This window comes from Loxodonta africana, chromosome 3, assembly GCF_030014295.1.
Source record: "Loxodonta africana isolate mLoxAfr1 chromosome 3, mLoxAfr1.hap2, whole genome shotgun sequence".
NCBI lineage: Eukaryota > Metazoa > Chordata > Mammalia > Proboscidea > Elephantidae > Loxodonta > Loxodonta africana.
This window is the reverse complement of record NC_087344.1, coordinates 6,069,459-6,084,963: the sequence shown is the minus strand read 5'-3', so window position 1 is coordinate 6,084,963 and position 15,505 is coordinate 6,069,459. Positions and strand designations below refer to the sequence as shown.

Below are 15,505 nucleotides of genomic sequence, written 5' to 3'. Positions count from 1 at the left end.
TGGGGCAGGGTCGTCCTGGGCACTGTACGGTGTTCAGCAGCAGCATCCCTGGCCTCCACCCACACAATGCTAGTAGCACCCCCCCAGTCGTGGCCCAGTGTTCCCTGGGGGCAGAGTGCCCAGAGGAGTACCTCTGTCACAGCGCACAGCACATCAGGGTTGCTCTCGTGGCCCAGGGTGCAGCCGCCGAGCCCTGACTGCCGGGCACCACAGAGGCCTCCTTAGGTCACGTCGCTCAGCCCTCACAGGGCCCTGGAGGAGGAAGGTGGTGGAAGTGAAGGCTCAGAGAGGGTGGGGGGAGCTGGTTCATCACACGAGCCGCGGGCTGCAGAGGACAGAGGCTGAGCGGAGCCCAGGGCCCAGAATCAGGCGAGGCCCAGGTAGCGCCCACCCTCAGACCACCTTGGCCTTTGTAGGATCTGCTCGGGGCCCGGCAGGGAGAGGCCGGGGGTGCAGGTGAGCAGTGCATGGAGTGAGTGAGCGCAACCCAATGAGCCTAGGACCATTGTGGCTTCTGGGCAGCTGCCACCGCCTTGTGACCTCACTAACCTGCTGGGTGGGGCGCATGCAGGCTTGATGCCGAGTGACGTGATTAATCCCCAGACTGCGTCCTAAAGCCCTGGTGGCCCAACCTGGGGGTGTGTGGGTACACATGTAAGTGCATGTTCGTGTATGTGTATGTGTGTGCATCCATGTACATGTGCGTGTGACTGTGTGCAAGTGTGAGCGTGCATGTACGTGCATTGCGAGTGCACGTGTGTGAGCATGTGTGTACATGTGCGTGTGTGCAAGGGAGTGCATGTCTATGAGTGCATGTACGTGGACTTGTGTGTACATCCATGTACATGTGCGTGTGCCATGTGCAAGTGTGAGTGCATGTGTGTGCACATACATGCATGCATATGTGTTTGTGTGCGAGAGCATGCGTGGGCATCCATGCCCATGCGTGCAGCTGTGAGTGTGTGTGTGTGCATGTGCACATATGTAAGTTGAATGCAGGCCGTGCTGTTGTTGTTGTTAGGTGCCGTTGAGTCGGTTCTGACTCCTAGCGACCCTGTGTACCACAGAACAAAACACTGCCCGGTCCTGCACCATCCTTACAATTGTTGTTATGCTTGAGCCCATTGCTGCAGAGCCACTGTGTCAATCCATCTTGTTAAGGGTCTCGCTCTTGTTTGCTGACCCTGTACCTAGCGTGATGTCCATATCACACCATACCCCTGAAGAAATTCCCTTTTCAACTGCCTGACTGCTCACATCAGGCCACAAAGTGGAGAATGACTACATCATTACGTACCTGCCAAATTACGTTCTGGCAATTTGGGTTAGACTGCCATTCACTTGGCCTAGAATTCTTCCAGTTGTACAGATTAAGTAAATATTTAGTAGATTTCCCATCTGTTTCACTCCTGGGGACACCATGACTAAGTAGCCAATGCCGTAAGTCCGTACAAGTCAGACTGTTTCTGATAACTGCTTTGACTTGGTGTCCATTGCAGTAACCACGCCCACCTTGTCTTTGTCGATTGAGTCCCGCCACTTGGCCCCTACCACCACAGTGTCCAATCAGCCCCATTGTAGTTAGGTATCTTAACTCAGATAGGGCAGTTCCCACTGTCAAATCTGACTTCCATAAAATGGCAGTCGCAGCAGCCTTCACGGATGCTGGGGCTCCCTTCACAAATGCACTCCTCACTGTGGGGAAGCCTCTGGGCACTCCGTGGGTGGGTCTGTGGGTCTCACCTGATAAACCCACCCGGACACGCCAGTTTCTCTAAGCCTTTGGATAACTTCTGCAGCATGCCAAGGCAGGCCTGGCATCTCAACCTGATTTAGTGCAGGCCACCTCGGAATCCATGCTTTGGCGAACCAACCACATAAACTACTAGATCCTTTTCTAACCTCTCGAGCTGAAACATTGAAGGAAGAATCTGTGCTTAATGGACCTGTATCAGTAAACTCAGACTGATCCATCTTTATGTTCCTCGCCATTATCGCACACCCTTAATAGTCAACTTTATGTCTCATGAAACCATTATTCCACACCTTGAATAGCCATTCTCACACTTATTCCTCAGGTTTTTGTTAGGTGAAAAAATTAGAAAAGTCAAGCAGTTCTCTTGGAGTGTAGCATATCTCCTCCTGGGTCACACTGTGTACTTCACCTTTTGGGGCTCCCTGGAACTTTAGTTATAGGTCCAGAAGTAAAAATGGGCGATGAGGGTTTGTCCTGGGGACATTCAGCAATGTGTCCTGTAAGGCATCTGCCCCAGGCAATGACTCAGACACCTGCCCCAGACAATATCTCAGACAAGGGCTCTCAAGATATAGCTGGGTTAAGCTCATCAGGGGTGGAGGGGATAATGGTTTTCCTGGAGAGGGTGGGTTAGCAGACAAGGATGGAGTGCCCTCTTCAGGTGGGAGTGAGAGGCCTGGTTCCTTTGGCCAGAGCGATTCAACAGGATAGGGGCTGTGTCCCCAGCTTCCTGATTATCTGCCCATATGTCCCCATCCCAAGTTTCAGGACCCCATTTCTTCCCGATCAGTGCCCTCACTTTAACTTCAGACACCACTCGAAGTTGGGCATTCAGTTGGCGTTGTAATTCAGCGACTCTGACGATAAGATTCTGGGTTTAGTTTTCAGTAATACCAGACAGCCTTGATGTCTTCTATACAGCGCCTAAGCTGTGACTCTGAAGCCCTGAGCTCACCTCTTTCTTTCACCACTTTGTTAGGGGAAGCAGGACCAACCAACCAGCTTCCCTTTACTTCTCGTTCTGACAGAATTGTGGAAAAGCGTCAAACACGCGATCACCCAGGGCCTCGCCTCGCCTCTCACCGATACTTGATCTGTTGGTGGCGATGTTTTGTGCACTGATGTTGCCACCTCACGCCATGGGTTAGCACTGCCCTCCTCACTACTGGAGGCAGAGTCATCAGTGCCTTTAAGACTAGTCAGACTTGAGAACCAAGTTAGAAAACTCATCCTTACGATTCGATTTTGTTTCTCTAGAACCACTCTTGGGACCAGATGACTCAGGCTGGGTTCTCTAGAGAACCGAAACCAGTGAAGAGTGTGTATGTAGAGAGGGATTTATCTCAAGGAAATGGCTCCCGTGGCTGTAGAGGCTGACGAGTCCCAAGTCTGTGGATCAGGCATCAGCCTGGAGGCGTCTCCTGACTCACGTACCTGCAGGGGCTGACAAACCAAAGATCAGCAGATCAGGCGGCCGGCTGCTGGCTCATGGGCTGCGAAGGCTGACGAATCCCAAAATTGGCAGCCAGTATGGCAGGCCACTGGCCCAAGTCCCAAGAGCTGGATGCAGGATCCAGAGCAAGTCCGTGAGCTTTGCCAGAATGTCCATAAATATATTGGATGCAGGCTACACTCCCGAGGAGACTCTCCCTACAGCTGATTGGCTGATCGTATCAGATCACATCATGGAGGATGACTGCGTCATTACATAGCTGCCAAATTACATTATTATGTAACTGCCAAACCGCTGAGAATCACAGCCCAGCCAAGTTGATACACAGCCTTAACTATCACAATGTATGTGTGTGCCTGTATGTGCAAGTATGAGTGCATGTGTGTGAGTGTGCATGAGTACACGTTTTGCATGCTAACACGTGTGTGAAGGTGTGCACGTGTGTGAAGGTGTGCACGTGTGCATTGTGTCAGTGTATCTGTGCATACAGGTGTATGTGTGTGCGTGTGTGTGTGCGTGAGGCCCTCAGCAGCACCAGGATCTGCAGTGTTGGGCCCGTGAGGGGCTGAGAGGAGCTTTTGAGCCCACACTAGGGTAGGGGGTCCCAGGTGCTGGTCTAGCTAAGCTGCCACTTTGGGGAGCTGCATAGACTCTTGTGCCACTAGAGGCTCCTTGGGCCCCACTCCCTGCCTGCTCCCTCCCTCCCCATCTCCTTGTCCGCAAGTCCCAGGTTTAACCCACAGAATGGGGGCTTCTGGTTCCCCCACCATCCTGGCTTGTTGCAGGCTGGGCCCACTGCAAGTGGCCCTACCCCGACATGGGTGCTGACCACCGTCTGGGGCCCTCTCTCTCAGCATGGGTGGGATCCCATCCCGCCATGGGTGCTGACCACCGTCTGGGGCCCTCTCTCTCAGCATGGGTAGGATCCCATCCCGCCATGGGTGCTGACCACCGTCTGGGGCCCTCTCTCTCAGCATGGGTGGGATCCCCTCGTCCCGTGGGCGCTGACCACCGTCTGGGCCCCTCTCTCTCAGCATGGGTGGGATCCCCTCCCCCCATGGGCGCTGACCACCATCTGGGCCCCTCTCTCTCAGCATGGGTGGGATCCCCTCGCCCCGTGGGCGCTGACCACCGTCTGGGCCCCTCTCTCTCAGCATGGGTGGGATCCCCTCCCCCCATGGGCGCTGACCACCATCTGGGCCCCTCTCTCTCAGCATGGGTGGGATCCCCTCCCCCCGTGGGCGCTGACCACCGTCTGGGCCCCTCTCTCTCAGCATGGGTGGGATCCCCTCTCCCCATGGGCGCTGACCACCATCTGGGCCCCTCTCTCTCAGGATGGGTGGGATCCCCTCCCCCCGTGGGCGCTGACCGCCGTCTGGGCCCCTCTCTCTCGGCATGGGTGGGATCCCGTCCCGCCATGGGTGCTGACCACCGTCTGGGCCCCTCTCTCTCAGCCTGGGTGGGATCCCTTCCCCCCATGGGTGCTGACCACCATCTGGGCCCCTCTCAGGATGGGTGGGATCCACTCCCCCCATGGGTGCTGACCACCGTCTGGGCCCGTCTCTCTCAGGATGGGTGGGATCCCCGCTGTGAACGGCCGCGGCGAGCGCCTGCTGCTACACATCGGCATCATCGACATCCTGCAGTCCTACAGGTGGGTGCTCCCGTCCCCACCCACTGCTCTGACCCCCACCCCTACCACGGCTCTGACCCTTGCCTTGACCCCAACCCTTGTCCCCACCTCGACCCATGGCTCTGGCCCCGACCCTGACCTTGACCCTGGCCCCCACCCTTTGTAGCTGAACACGGGTTCCTGTCCTGTCCTATTAGCCGATCAAAATAAGACAGACTCCGCCCCACCAGTTGCAAGGGAAACAGAAAAGGGAAATTTATTGTCTGCGCAGACAAGGAGCAGTGCCGGGTCTAGCAGTCATAAGGCCACAGGCTCGCTGTCTGAGGGGGTTGGGGAGCTTTTTATTTCCAGTGGCATATGGGGGTTGGGTTTGGCTCGGAACTCTCCGCCCTTAGCCCTCCCGTGTCCACATTTGGAGGTCCAGATGTCGAATCATGTCGGTGATGTTCAGGTCTGAGGACAGGCTGAGGACACAGCTCTTCAGGTCCTGCGCATGTGCCAAAATCTTGGTTCACCCACGCACAGGATTCTGACACTAATTCAAACCGTGGTTATGGCCGCAGCGAGGTCGGGCCAAACTGCAGTCAGAAGCTGTGGCTTGGCCGGCTGCGGGGGCGGCGCGGGGAACCGGGGCAAAGCTGGGCGGGGGGGAGGCAGGGGGAGCAGAGGCTTCAATCCCCGCTCTGACAGGTTCCTTTTAATCTTAGAAGCTGTTTAGGGCAGAAGGTCTCATCTTCTGTAGCTTCCTCCTGCTGGCCGGGGGTGCTGGCGTAGAACTGGGCTCTAGCTGGAACCTGCTCAGGGGAGATGGGGTGCTGTCCCCATCACAGCATCACCTGTAGGTGTAACTTCTGAAGCCTGGAAGACACAAACTTTACTAAAAGGTTCAACAGACAAGGCCTGAATACAAGCAGCAGGACGACCATGGCAAAGGACCTTCAAAGGGGAAGACACCGTGTTAAATTCGGGATTGTTGCCTTTACTCTGTCTCAGATACCTTGTGAAGTTGGGCCTTGGTTGAACTTGCGTAGCCATTTATTACGGAGGGACTCAAGTCCTCAGCAAGGGGGCCAGGAGCTCTATTACTGCACCTGCCCCAGTTAGGATTAAACCCAGTGCCCTCTTTAGTCTATAATCTGAGGCTCACCTGGAGGCCTAGTTCATGCAGACACGGGTGCCTGAGAGAAACAAAAGTTGTAGGGAAAATTGACCGGTGGTTGTGACACGGCCGATGTGAGAAGCTGTCCAGCCACAGCCAGGACAATGACAAGCCGGGCTGCAGTCACCCAGGCATGAGCCAGACTCACACACTCAGACACACCCACCAGGGGCCCACAATAATTCGGTGACGGCACAGCCACCGAGGGTGGCACCAGCTCATTCTAGCGAGGTGCCACTCTACAAGTTCCGGGCCAGGGGACCACAAAGCCCAGGTCGGCACACGTGGCCCTCGGGGCTTTGGTTTTTTTCCTTTGGGCATTATAAGTGTGTTTCGGAGGTAAATGAGTGTGCCCGGGGGTATAGGCCCTGTGTTGTGGGGCAACCAGTAGCCAAGGAGCAAATAAAAAGTCCTTGGGAAATTCTGGGATATCTCCTCTCAGTAGGTATCCCCATGGAACAGACTTGGCTGGTCAGATCAGTCTGGAGGTAAGTTGTCTCATTCCAGTTGTCTGGGGGCTTAACAGTGGAGTCAGTGAGACCCTGGGTAGTCTGTTGGACAAAGTCTCTATTGTAATGAAGGATGGGCCCCGGGGGAGACCTATCATATGGGGAATCTAGGGGTGGGTTTACTAGGTGGCGGCACCTGGACCGGGACTGCCTCTACATTGTCTTTAGTTCTGGTGAGGGGAGGAGTAGAGCAGACCCAGTGACGTTTTACATGGAGAGCGTTTGAGGTGTTTATGAGATCTTGCCATCCTGGGGGCCCTGTTTTTCTTTTAGAGAGACACAGGAAATACACAAGCAGGATATAAGACCACATATAGGTGGTAAACTTGAGCAGAGTCATGAATGACAACCTGCACAATTGCCAGGGGTTGACAGTCAACTGGTACAATTGTCTATCACTTTAAATCCTCCGAAGCCTGAGTTTCTCAGTTATTACCGTCTTGTCAGTTCTTACTGTTCCACAGGGCTTGTTGGTCGGTATTGTGAGTAGCAGCCGGCTCCATGCGAGAGTTGTGGATCTACTCTCCCTTTTTGGCAATCTTGATTGCAGTGCCAGGGGTTTGTTCTCCTGCCGGGTCTGTAGTGCTCCAGTCCTTGACATGGAGAGAGAGACTTCAGGTTGTGAAGGAGCCTGTCATGTCATGTACCTGTAAGGAGAGTCAAGCACCCCTGCCACAGAATACGAATATTGTTTAACAGCGAGCCAGCTTTGTGCATGTCTCTAGCCTCCAAGGTATCCTCAGGGCCCAGAGTAATGAAGCCCTCCACAAGGTATGGAGGAGGGGACGCCCATACCTAAGCTCAAAAAGGCTTACCTTAAGTTTGGTTTGAGGTGCAACCCTAGGCCTGAACAGAGCCAGGGAAAGGGTCTTAGTCCATGCTAACTAGGTCTTCTCACAAGGTTTGACCCGGTGGGCCTCAATAGTCCAGTTTCCCTTTTTCTTGCAGTCTTCTTCCGGAACATATTCCTGGTGCTTAGTTTCCTCTAACACTGCCAAAAAGATCTCGTCTCTCTTTTTTTTTTTTTAAGTAGTGATCTTTAATATTGAGAGGGACCATACAGAGTGACAAGTGGTACAGAGCCAGCTGTTCACAAGACTCTAAAACCTGGTCTAGTAACAGAATAAATCAATATATTTACACTTAGGTTTTTCCTGGAAACCCAGGACAGTCCATCCTGGAGCTATCCCTCCCTTTCTTCTCAACCTTTTTATTTCCTTCTCACATTGTTGTTTTCTCTTCATTCTTCCTGCTCTCTACCCGGTTATTTCTCCAAGCTTCGTCAGTTGTTTTTTCCCTGTCCAGCCCCTGTTTCTCTAAGTATAAAGGTCTTCTGTAGCTTAGGGCAAGCTAGAATCAGTCACTACCATCGGGGTCACCGTTTTCGCTGCTTGCTTGGCCTATAAGTCTGCAAAGCCTCTGTTTCCAAACACAATCCCATTCACAGGTACCAGGGACTGGGGCTTCAGCATCTCTTTTTGGGGGATGCGGTTCAGCCCATAAAACCTCCACCCCACAGAGCCCACTTCTAGGGTCTGTTCTAGAAGTTGCCATCCCCAATTCATGTGCCAAGGGCATCCCAGCCGAGGTGTTCCTACAAATCCAGGCTGTAAATCGTCTACACCCCCTAGGAGGCAGGGTGGCCGGTGGCATAATGTGGCCAGCACTCTCTGTTTTTTATTTTAATTATTTTCTTTTTTGCTGTTGTTAAGAATACACACAGCATACATCAGCTTAACAGTTTCTACATGTGCCATTCGGTGACATTGATTACATTCTCCAAGTCGCGACCGTTCTCACCCTCCTTTTCTGGATTGCTCCTCCGCATTCGTGTAAACTCACTGCCCCCAAGCTTCCTGTCTACCCTTTTGAGTTGCTGTTAAGTTACTTCCACAGAGACAGTTCTTTAAAAAGTACAATACTCAAGGCAGACATTCTTTACTAGTTAAGCAAAACTGTCCCTGGGTTCAAGAAGACTTCCAGAGATATTTTTGTTTTAAGGTTTAAAATTCTTAGGGCAACAGTTATGGGAGTTCACCCAGCCCCAATGGCTCCAGAAAGTCTGGAGTCCATGATAATTTGACGTTCTGTTCTTTATTTTCCCATTTAATCAAGATTCTTCTATAGAATCTTTAATCAAAAGGCCAGCACTCTCTTATGCAGCTGTATTTGTTGAGCATCTACCTTGTCTCTGGGTGGTGCAGGTGGTTAAGTGTTTGGCTGCTGACCAAAAGGTTGGAGGTTCAGGTCCACCCAGAGGGCCCAGAAGAAAGGCCTGGCAACATGCTTCCCAAAAATCAGCCCTTGAGAACCCTGTGGAGCACAGTTCTGCTCTGATGCACAGGGAGTTGCCGTGAGTTAGGGTCGACCTGGCAGCAACACGTTCGGTTTTGGTCTACCGCGTGGCAAACACGTTTGGTTTTGGTCTACCGTGTGGCAAACACGTTCGGTTTTGGTCTACCGCGTGGCAAGGCTGGGGCTGAGAGAGAGCAAAGCAGACGCTTGGGGCCGTGGAGTGAGACACCTTTGGAAGGTGCTGACAGCCTGCAGAGACACTCCTGACCCAGTGTCCCAACTGACAGGAGATTTCAGCCTGGCCTGTGCCCTGTGGCCTCCCACCTGGGAGACGTGTCTAAAAAAGCCTGGAAGGAACAGACCCCCCCAGACCCCCAACCCCTACTATTGGTGGTGATGGTAGTCATTACAGAATCCATTCCGACTTGTAGCAACCCCGTGCACAACAGAACAAAACACTGCCCGGTCCTGTGCCATCGTCGTGATTCTTGGTCTGCCCGAGTCCATTACTGTGGCCGTTGTGTGTTTTGAGTGCCTTCTGGCCGCGGGAGCTCATCTTCCAGCACTGCATCGGACAGTATTCTGTCTTGCTCCACAGGATTGTCACTGGCTAAGTGTTGGACATGCATCACCAGGCCTTTCTTCCTAATCTCGCTTAGTCTGGAAGCTCTGCTGAATCCTGTTCACCGTGGGTGACCGTGCTGGCATTTGAAATACCAGTGACATAGCTCCCAGCATCACAGCCACACACAAGCCACCACAGGACGACGAGCTGACTGACGGGGTGGTCCCTACTGGTGGCTGCCGTTTAAATTTGGGGTGGCGGGTAACCTCGTTATGCACACCTTATACTTTGCAAGTTTTTGACAGTGAACATTTTTCATCACTGTTGGTTTTCCACTATGAGAGTAATACGTGCCCGTTATAAATAACTCAGACGTGTTAGATGGGGAGCTGGTCAAAGCAGAAGTCCCCATTTTCTGTCCAGATTCCCCCACCCCAGAACGGGTGTAGTGATTTGGCGTCGGCAGCTCTTTATTTTCTTAAATGTAACATCACGCTCCTGCTGATTGTGCTGCCAGTGTTTCGCAGCATCTTTTCCCCCTCATGGTGGACCCCGGCCCGGCAGAGAGCCTTGAGCGGGGGCATGCGGGGCAGAGGGTCAGGCCCACCCCAGTGGCAGGGGTGTCGTGAGGGTGTGTACTGATTGGGACCTTTTCCCTCCCCCTGCCCCGCCCTAACTGGGGACACCCAGGGAGGCTGCCTGGAGGAAATGACATTCTCCCAGCAGCAGGTGTGCTATAGGCCCAGCTGGCAGCGGAGGCGCAGGGTACTGACTCTGGCAGCAAGAGGAGCCAGACACAACCAGGACCTGGAGCAGAGGAAGGGGTGGTCTGGGAAGGCCTCGGCCTGCTTATCCCCTACAGGCGGGCTGAGCTCTGGGGTCTTCTCACTTCCTCCCCCAGAGTGGTGGTGGCAGGAGCTGTGGGGCAGGCGGGGGTGAGGGGGACAGGAAAGAGGGAGCTGGGCTTCTGACCAAGCTGCCAACAGGCCTCATTTCCTCAGGGCAGGTTTCCTCCCTCTCAGCGCTGCTGACACTAGGGCCAGATCCTTCCCTGGGGCGGGGCCGTCATGTGCACTACAGGGTGTTGAGCAGTATCCCTGACCTCCACCTACTTGATGCCAGCAGCACCCCCTCCCAGTTGTGACAACCACAGCTGTCCCCAGACATGGCCCAGTGTCCCCTGGGGGCAGAACTGCCTCTTGGGTGAGACGCCCCCCCCCGCCCCCGCAACTAGAGAATGGGGCTGACATTCTGGGTGCTTCTTCTCTCTGCAGGTTCATCAAGAAGCTAGAACACACGTGGAAGGCCCTGGTCCACGACGGGGTGAGCGCCATTCATTCCTTCATTTGTTCAACCCCTCACCCACAGACATAAAGACCGTTAGGAGGCCATGACCAGGAGTTAAAGAGCTGAAAGATATGTTCCCCCCCAACCCCTGCCAGAGCCACTGTCCCATGGGAGTCCCCTAAGGAGGCAGCCACAGCGCCTCCAGTGGTCAGGGGAAGCACCGGCAGCTGTAGGAGCCCCCACAGGGGTTCAGACCATCCCGGGAAGGATGCAGAAGACTTCCCTAGAGGAGGGGACCCCCAAGCTGAGTTTGGCAGGATTCCCAAGGAACAGCTTATTGATACATCAGGGGCGGGTTCAGCAAAGAATGTTCCAGAATGTGTGATGAGGGGCCGTGGGCACTGTGGTGGGGCTGCAGGCCATCTGCCCACTCAGGCGGCAGCACCCCTTGCCTCCGATCCTGTTTTGGAGTGGAGACTTGGGACCAGCGTAGGCAGGACTTCTCAGTTGTTGAAAAGCTTGAAGTCAATGTGTAAATGTTTTAATAAGTGCCAGCAACCTCTTCTTTAAAGCATAAAAGACTCTGAGGGCCAACTCCCTGCCAGCAGCCTAAGCCAGCCCCCATACTCCATCCAGCTGGCTCCAGGTGCAGAGCACGAGACCACACCCCACTGAAGGGCCCGCCCCCAGCCAACTACAAGCACCTGAGGAGAGCATCAGACCAGTTCTTACTAAAGTGTTGAGGACTGTTTGTGTGGCTGCGGTCTGTAAAATCCAAGATCCCAACAAGTCCCCCGTCACCCCTCAGAAGAGCTAATTAGAGCTTCCAGAATATACGCCGAGAGGCCGTGAAGGAGTGAGCGTGGCTGTGTGCCAGTAAAATTTTGTTTACAAAAGCAGAGGGCCACCGTAGTTAGTGAGCCCCTGTTTTAGAGAATCCCTCTGGCTTCTTTATTTTAACATCTACTTATTCATAAGGAACCCTGGTGAACAACAGTTAGCAGCTGCCGAAAGGTTGGTGGTTCAAACCCAGCCAGTGGCTCCGCAGGAGAAAGGCCTGGCCATCTGCTCCCATAAAGACTATGGCCTAGAAAACCCTACGGGACAGTTCTACTCTACTCGTCATGTGGGGTCGCTGTGAGTTGAAATCCACTCGCCAGCACCTAGCAACAACTTATTTCCTTTTTTTTTTTTAATTTTTTTCCAAATATTCAAATTTTCGTTTACTTGTTTAAATAGTTCTTTTAATTTCCATGGCTCACAAATGAATTTATACTGAAAAAGCCTCCCTCCTGCCCCGGTCCGCACAGCCCAGGCCCCCTCCCTAGAGGCAGCCCCTGTTCTCTGCTTCTTGGACCCCCTTCAGAAAGCCCCCGTGTGGCGTACCCGTCTTTCCTCCCCTCCTTTTTTTATGGGACATGTTAGCTGTGGTGTTTTTTATTATTTTAACAGACTTTATTTTTTTAGAGCAGTTTTAGGTTTTACAGAGAATTGGAGCAGAAAGTAGAGTCCCTCACCCCGCACAGCTTCCCTTATCATGGCTGCTGCTGTCAGTTGGCCTCTGACTCATGGTGACCCCACACACAATGGATCGGAACGCAGCACAGTCCCGTGCCGTCCCCACCATCAGTTGCTGATGGGACCATTGGGAGCCATAGGATTTTCATTAGCGGATTTTCAGAAGTAGATCGCCAGGCCTTTCATCCTAGTCCATCTTAGCCTGGAAGCTCAGGCGAGCCGCCATGGACAGACGGGTGGTGGCTGCATCTTGCGTTCCTGTGGTCCGTCGGTTACAATCGATGAGCCAGCACTGATAACGTCGTTATTAACTGAAGTTCATAGTTTTCTCGGGGGCTCGCTCTGTGTTGCCCAGTCCTGTGGTTCTGACAGAGGCATAATGTCACGTGTCCACCGTGACAGTCCTGCAGAATAGTGTCACAGCCCTAAAAGTGCCCCCCCTTTTCATGCCTCCCTCCGCCCCTTCACCCCTGGAACCACCAGTCTTTCACCGGCTCTAGTTTTGCTCTGCCCCCTTCTACACAGAAGGTACCATCTCCTGGCCCTGCACCCAGGGGTCCATCCTGGTGCTGTCTCCTGCGGAGCCCAGGGTGCACTTTGTCCTTGACAGCTGTGTGGTGCCCCACGCCCTCACCCCCGTGCCCCTCACCCCCCGCGCCCCTCACCCTCTGTACCTTTGCATCCCCTCACCACACCCCCCATGCCCCCTCACCCTCCATACCCCCTCACCCCCGTTTCTGCACCCCCTCACCCCATGTACCCCCTCACTCTCCGTGCCTCTGTGCCCCCTCACAGCCCCATGCCTCTGCACCACCTCACCCTCCGTGCCCCCTGCACCCACTTACCCTCTGCACCTCCTTACCCCTGTGCCCCCGTCCCCCCCAGCACCCCTCGCCCTGTCGTGCCCCTGTCCATGTCCCCTGGCCTCAGTGCCCCCTCTGTGCCCCCTCAGTCTGTGCCCCCACCCCCAGGCGCCCCCTCACCCCCGACCCCCTGCTTCTCTCCTAGGACACAGTCTCAGTGCACCGCCCCAGCTTCTACGCTGAGCGCTTCTTCAAGTTCATGAGCAACACAGTCTTTCGGAAGAACTCCTGTAAGTCGCCAGAGCCTGTCACTGGGAAGGACTTGGGTGGAGAGGGGAACCAAGGAGACCCAGGGTCTGTCCCTCCTGCTGTGTGCACCATGTCAGGGTCTGAGGGGGTGTCTGGGCTTCCCCTGTCTGCTCGGCCCCATCCTGGCTGTGTGGCTGTGAGCCAGCGATCTCATCTCTGTACCTCAGTTTCCTCATCTGCACAGAGTTGTGAGGGAAGGAGTCTGCCGTGCCGGGCGAGGCCTGCCTGGGGCAGCCCCAGCACTGACCGTCCTCCCTCCACAGCCCTGAAGTCCTCGCCGTCCAAGAAGGGGCGCGGGGCCCTGCTGGCCGTCAAGCCCCTGGGGCCCACAGCCGCCTTCTCGGCCAGCCAGATCCCCAGTGAGAGAGAAGATGCACAGTACGATCTGCGGGGGGCCCGCAGCTACCCGACGCTGGAGGACGAAGGTACTCGGCCCCTGCGGGGTCTACAGAGCCACCGGGGTGTGGGGCACCTGGGCCCAGGGTAAGAGCCACAGGGAAATCACCAAAGGCTCCACCAGGCAGGTGGCAGCCTCCATCACCAGAGAAGCGCCAAATGTCACAGACAGGTGAAATGCCCCAAGGCCCTGGAAGCTCCTGCCCAGCCCCAGGAGTGGAAGATCTCCAGGTGTACAGGGGCTGGGGTAGTGTGTGCCCACCCAGCAGGTGTTCTGGAGAAGGCGCAGGCGCCAGAGGGAGGGCTGTGGACAGCAGAGGTGAACCGCACCCAGGGTGCTGAGCATCCCCTCCCGCAGGCCGGCCTGACCTATTGCCTTGCACGCCGCCCTCCTTCGAAGAAGCCACTACCGCCTCCATTGCCACCACCCTGTCATCAACGTCCCTCTCCATCCCCGAGCGGTCGCCCTCAGAGACATCGGAGCAGCCCCGCTACAGGTGAGGACAGCGCGGGGGCTCAGGGCAGCTCCAGGCGCAGCCCTCCCAGGGCCGAGGGGCTGGTGGGCGCAGGCGTGGGGTGGTCTCCCCGTCACTTGCTTCGACTCTCCACAGGCGGCGCACTCAGTCCTCCGGGCAAGATGGCCGGTAAGGCTCCCTCCCCCACCGCCCCTCCCCCATCCCACCACCCCCTCCCCTTCCTTCCGCCCCCCCTCCCCTGCCGCTCTCCTCCCCTCTCTTGCCACCCCATCCTCTCCCTCATGCTCTCGCCCTCCCCAGGTTCTCCCCTTCAAAGCCTATAGGCCCCAGAAAGGCAGTCCCTGTCCTCCACAGCTTCAGGCTGGGTGTGACAGTCTGGGGACCTGAGAAAGCTCAGGGTGGTGCCCGGAGAGAGTGCCTCACGTGGGCCGGGGCTCAGGGGGCACTCCCTCGAGTGGAGGGCCAGGGAGAGGCCCTGAGGCACTGTCCCTGCTGCCCCCAGGCCCCAGGAGGAGGTGCAGGAGGAGGAGGACCTGCAGCAGATCACTGTGCAGGTGGAGCCTGCTTGCAGTGTGGAGATCGTGGTCCCCAAGGAGGCAGCCGAGGGGTGAGTGGCCGTCAGCCCTGCCCAGCCCCACGTCGTCTAGGCCCACTTGGCCCCCACTGCCCAGGCCGGGCCACTTCCCCACCTCAGCCTGGTCCCTGTGAGGGGAGGCAAGCAGCTGTTAGTCATCCAAGGAGATCAACAGCTCCGTGGTGATGGGGCCCAGGCCCCTTCCGCCTCCTTGCTCCCTACTACGATCATCCCCGTCCTCGATGTCCAAGGTGGCCCCAACACCATGTCCATGTTTCCTCCAGTGGGACAGAGGTAAAGGGGAATGGGAGGAGGACAGGCCTTTTGTCAAAGGCGCTCAGAATATGCACACTTGATTTCCGCTCAGACCCCATTAGCCAGGCTCAGTCATGTGGCTGCACTTGGCAGCAAGGCAGGCTGGGAAACATAGTCCACCCTGGGCAGCCTGGAGCTAAACCTAGCACAAGAAAGCAAAGGGAAGGTGCAGGATCCTGGGGATCCTGGAGGTGGGCCAAGAAATGGTTGTTTTCTGTAGGTTTCCAGATCCGCTCTCTGCTACCACAGTTGCAAGTAACAGCAGTGGTTTTAGGATTTTTCCTCTTGTCCGTTATCTGTGGTTACTTTTCCTTTCTCTCGTCCCCTGCTCTCTTTTTGCCCTCCTTCTTAGCCTTCATTGGGCTCACAAGAATGATAATGGTGTCTGCGTTTAGTTCCTCTTTCTCCTGTTCAGTTTTTATTTTATTAACTTCAATTCTTCAGTAATTCTTTGTAA

General features: G+C 55.3%; 1 protein-coding gene across 7 annotated transcripts in view; it reads left to right on the top strand.

Moving 5' to 3' along the window:
* PIP5K1C (phosphatidylinositol-4-phosphate 5-kinase type 1 gamma) overlaps nucleotides 1–15,505 on the top strand; it is a 69,901-nt gene that overhangs the window by 48,131 nt on the left and 6,265 nt on the right. For 6 of the 7 annotated variants that reach the window (XM_064280292.1, XM_064280293.1, XM_064280294.1 and 3 more), the window contains exons 9-15: nucleotides 4,780–4,863; nucleotides 10,645–10,693; nucleotides 13,184–13,268; nucleotides 13,551–13,712; nucleotides 14,042–14,180; nucleotides 14,295–14,327; nucleotides 14,662–14,766. In XM_064280292.1, coding sequence (XP_064136362.1) covers nucleotides 4,780–4,863; nucleotides 10,645–10,693; nucleotides 13,184–13,268; nucleotides 13,551–13,712; nucleotides 14,042–14,180; nucleotides 14,295–14,327; nucleotides 14,662–14,766 — 657 coding nt within the window. The remainder of the gene's footprint in view (nucleotides 1–4,779; nucleotides 4,864–10,644; nucleotides 10,694–13,183; nucleotides 13,269–13,550; nucleotides 13,713–14,041; nucleotides 14,181–14,294; nucleotides 14,328–14,661; nucleotides 14,767–15,505) is intronic. The other variant, XM_064280289.1, reaches the window with a different exon arrangement.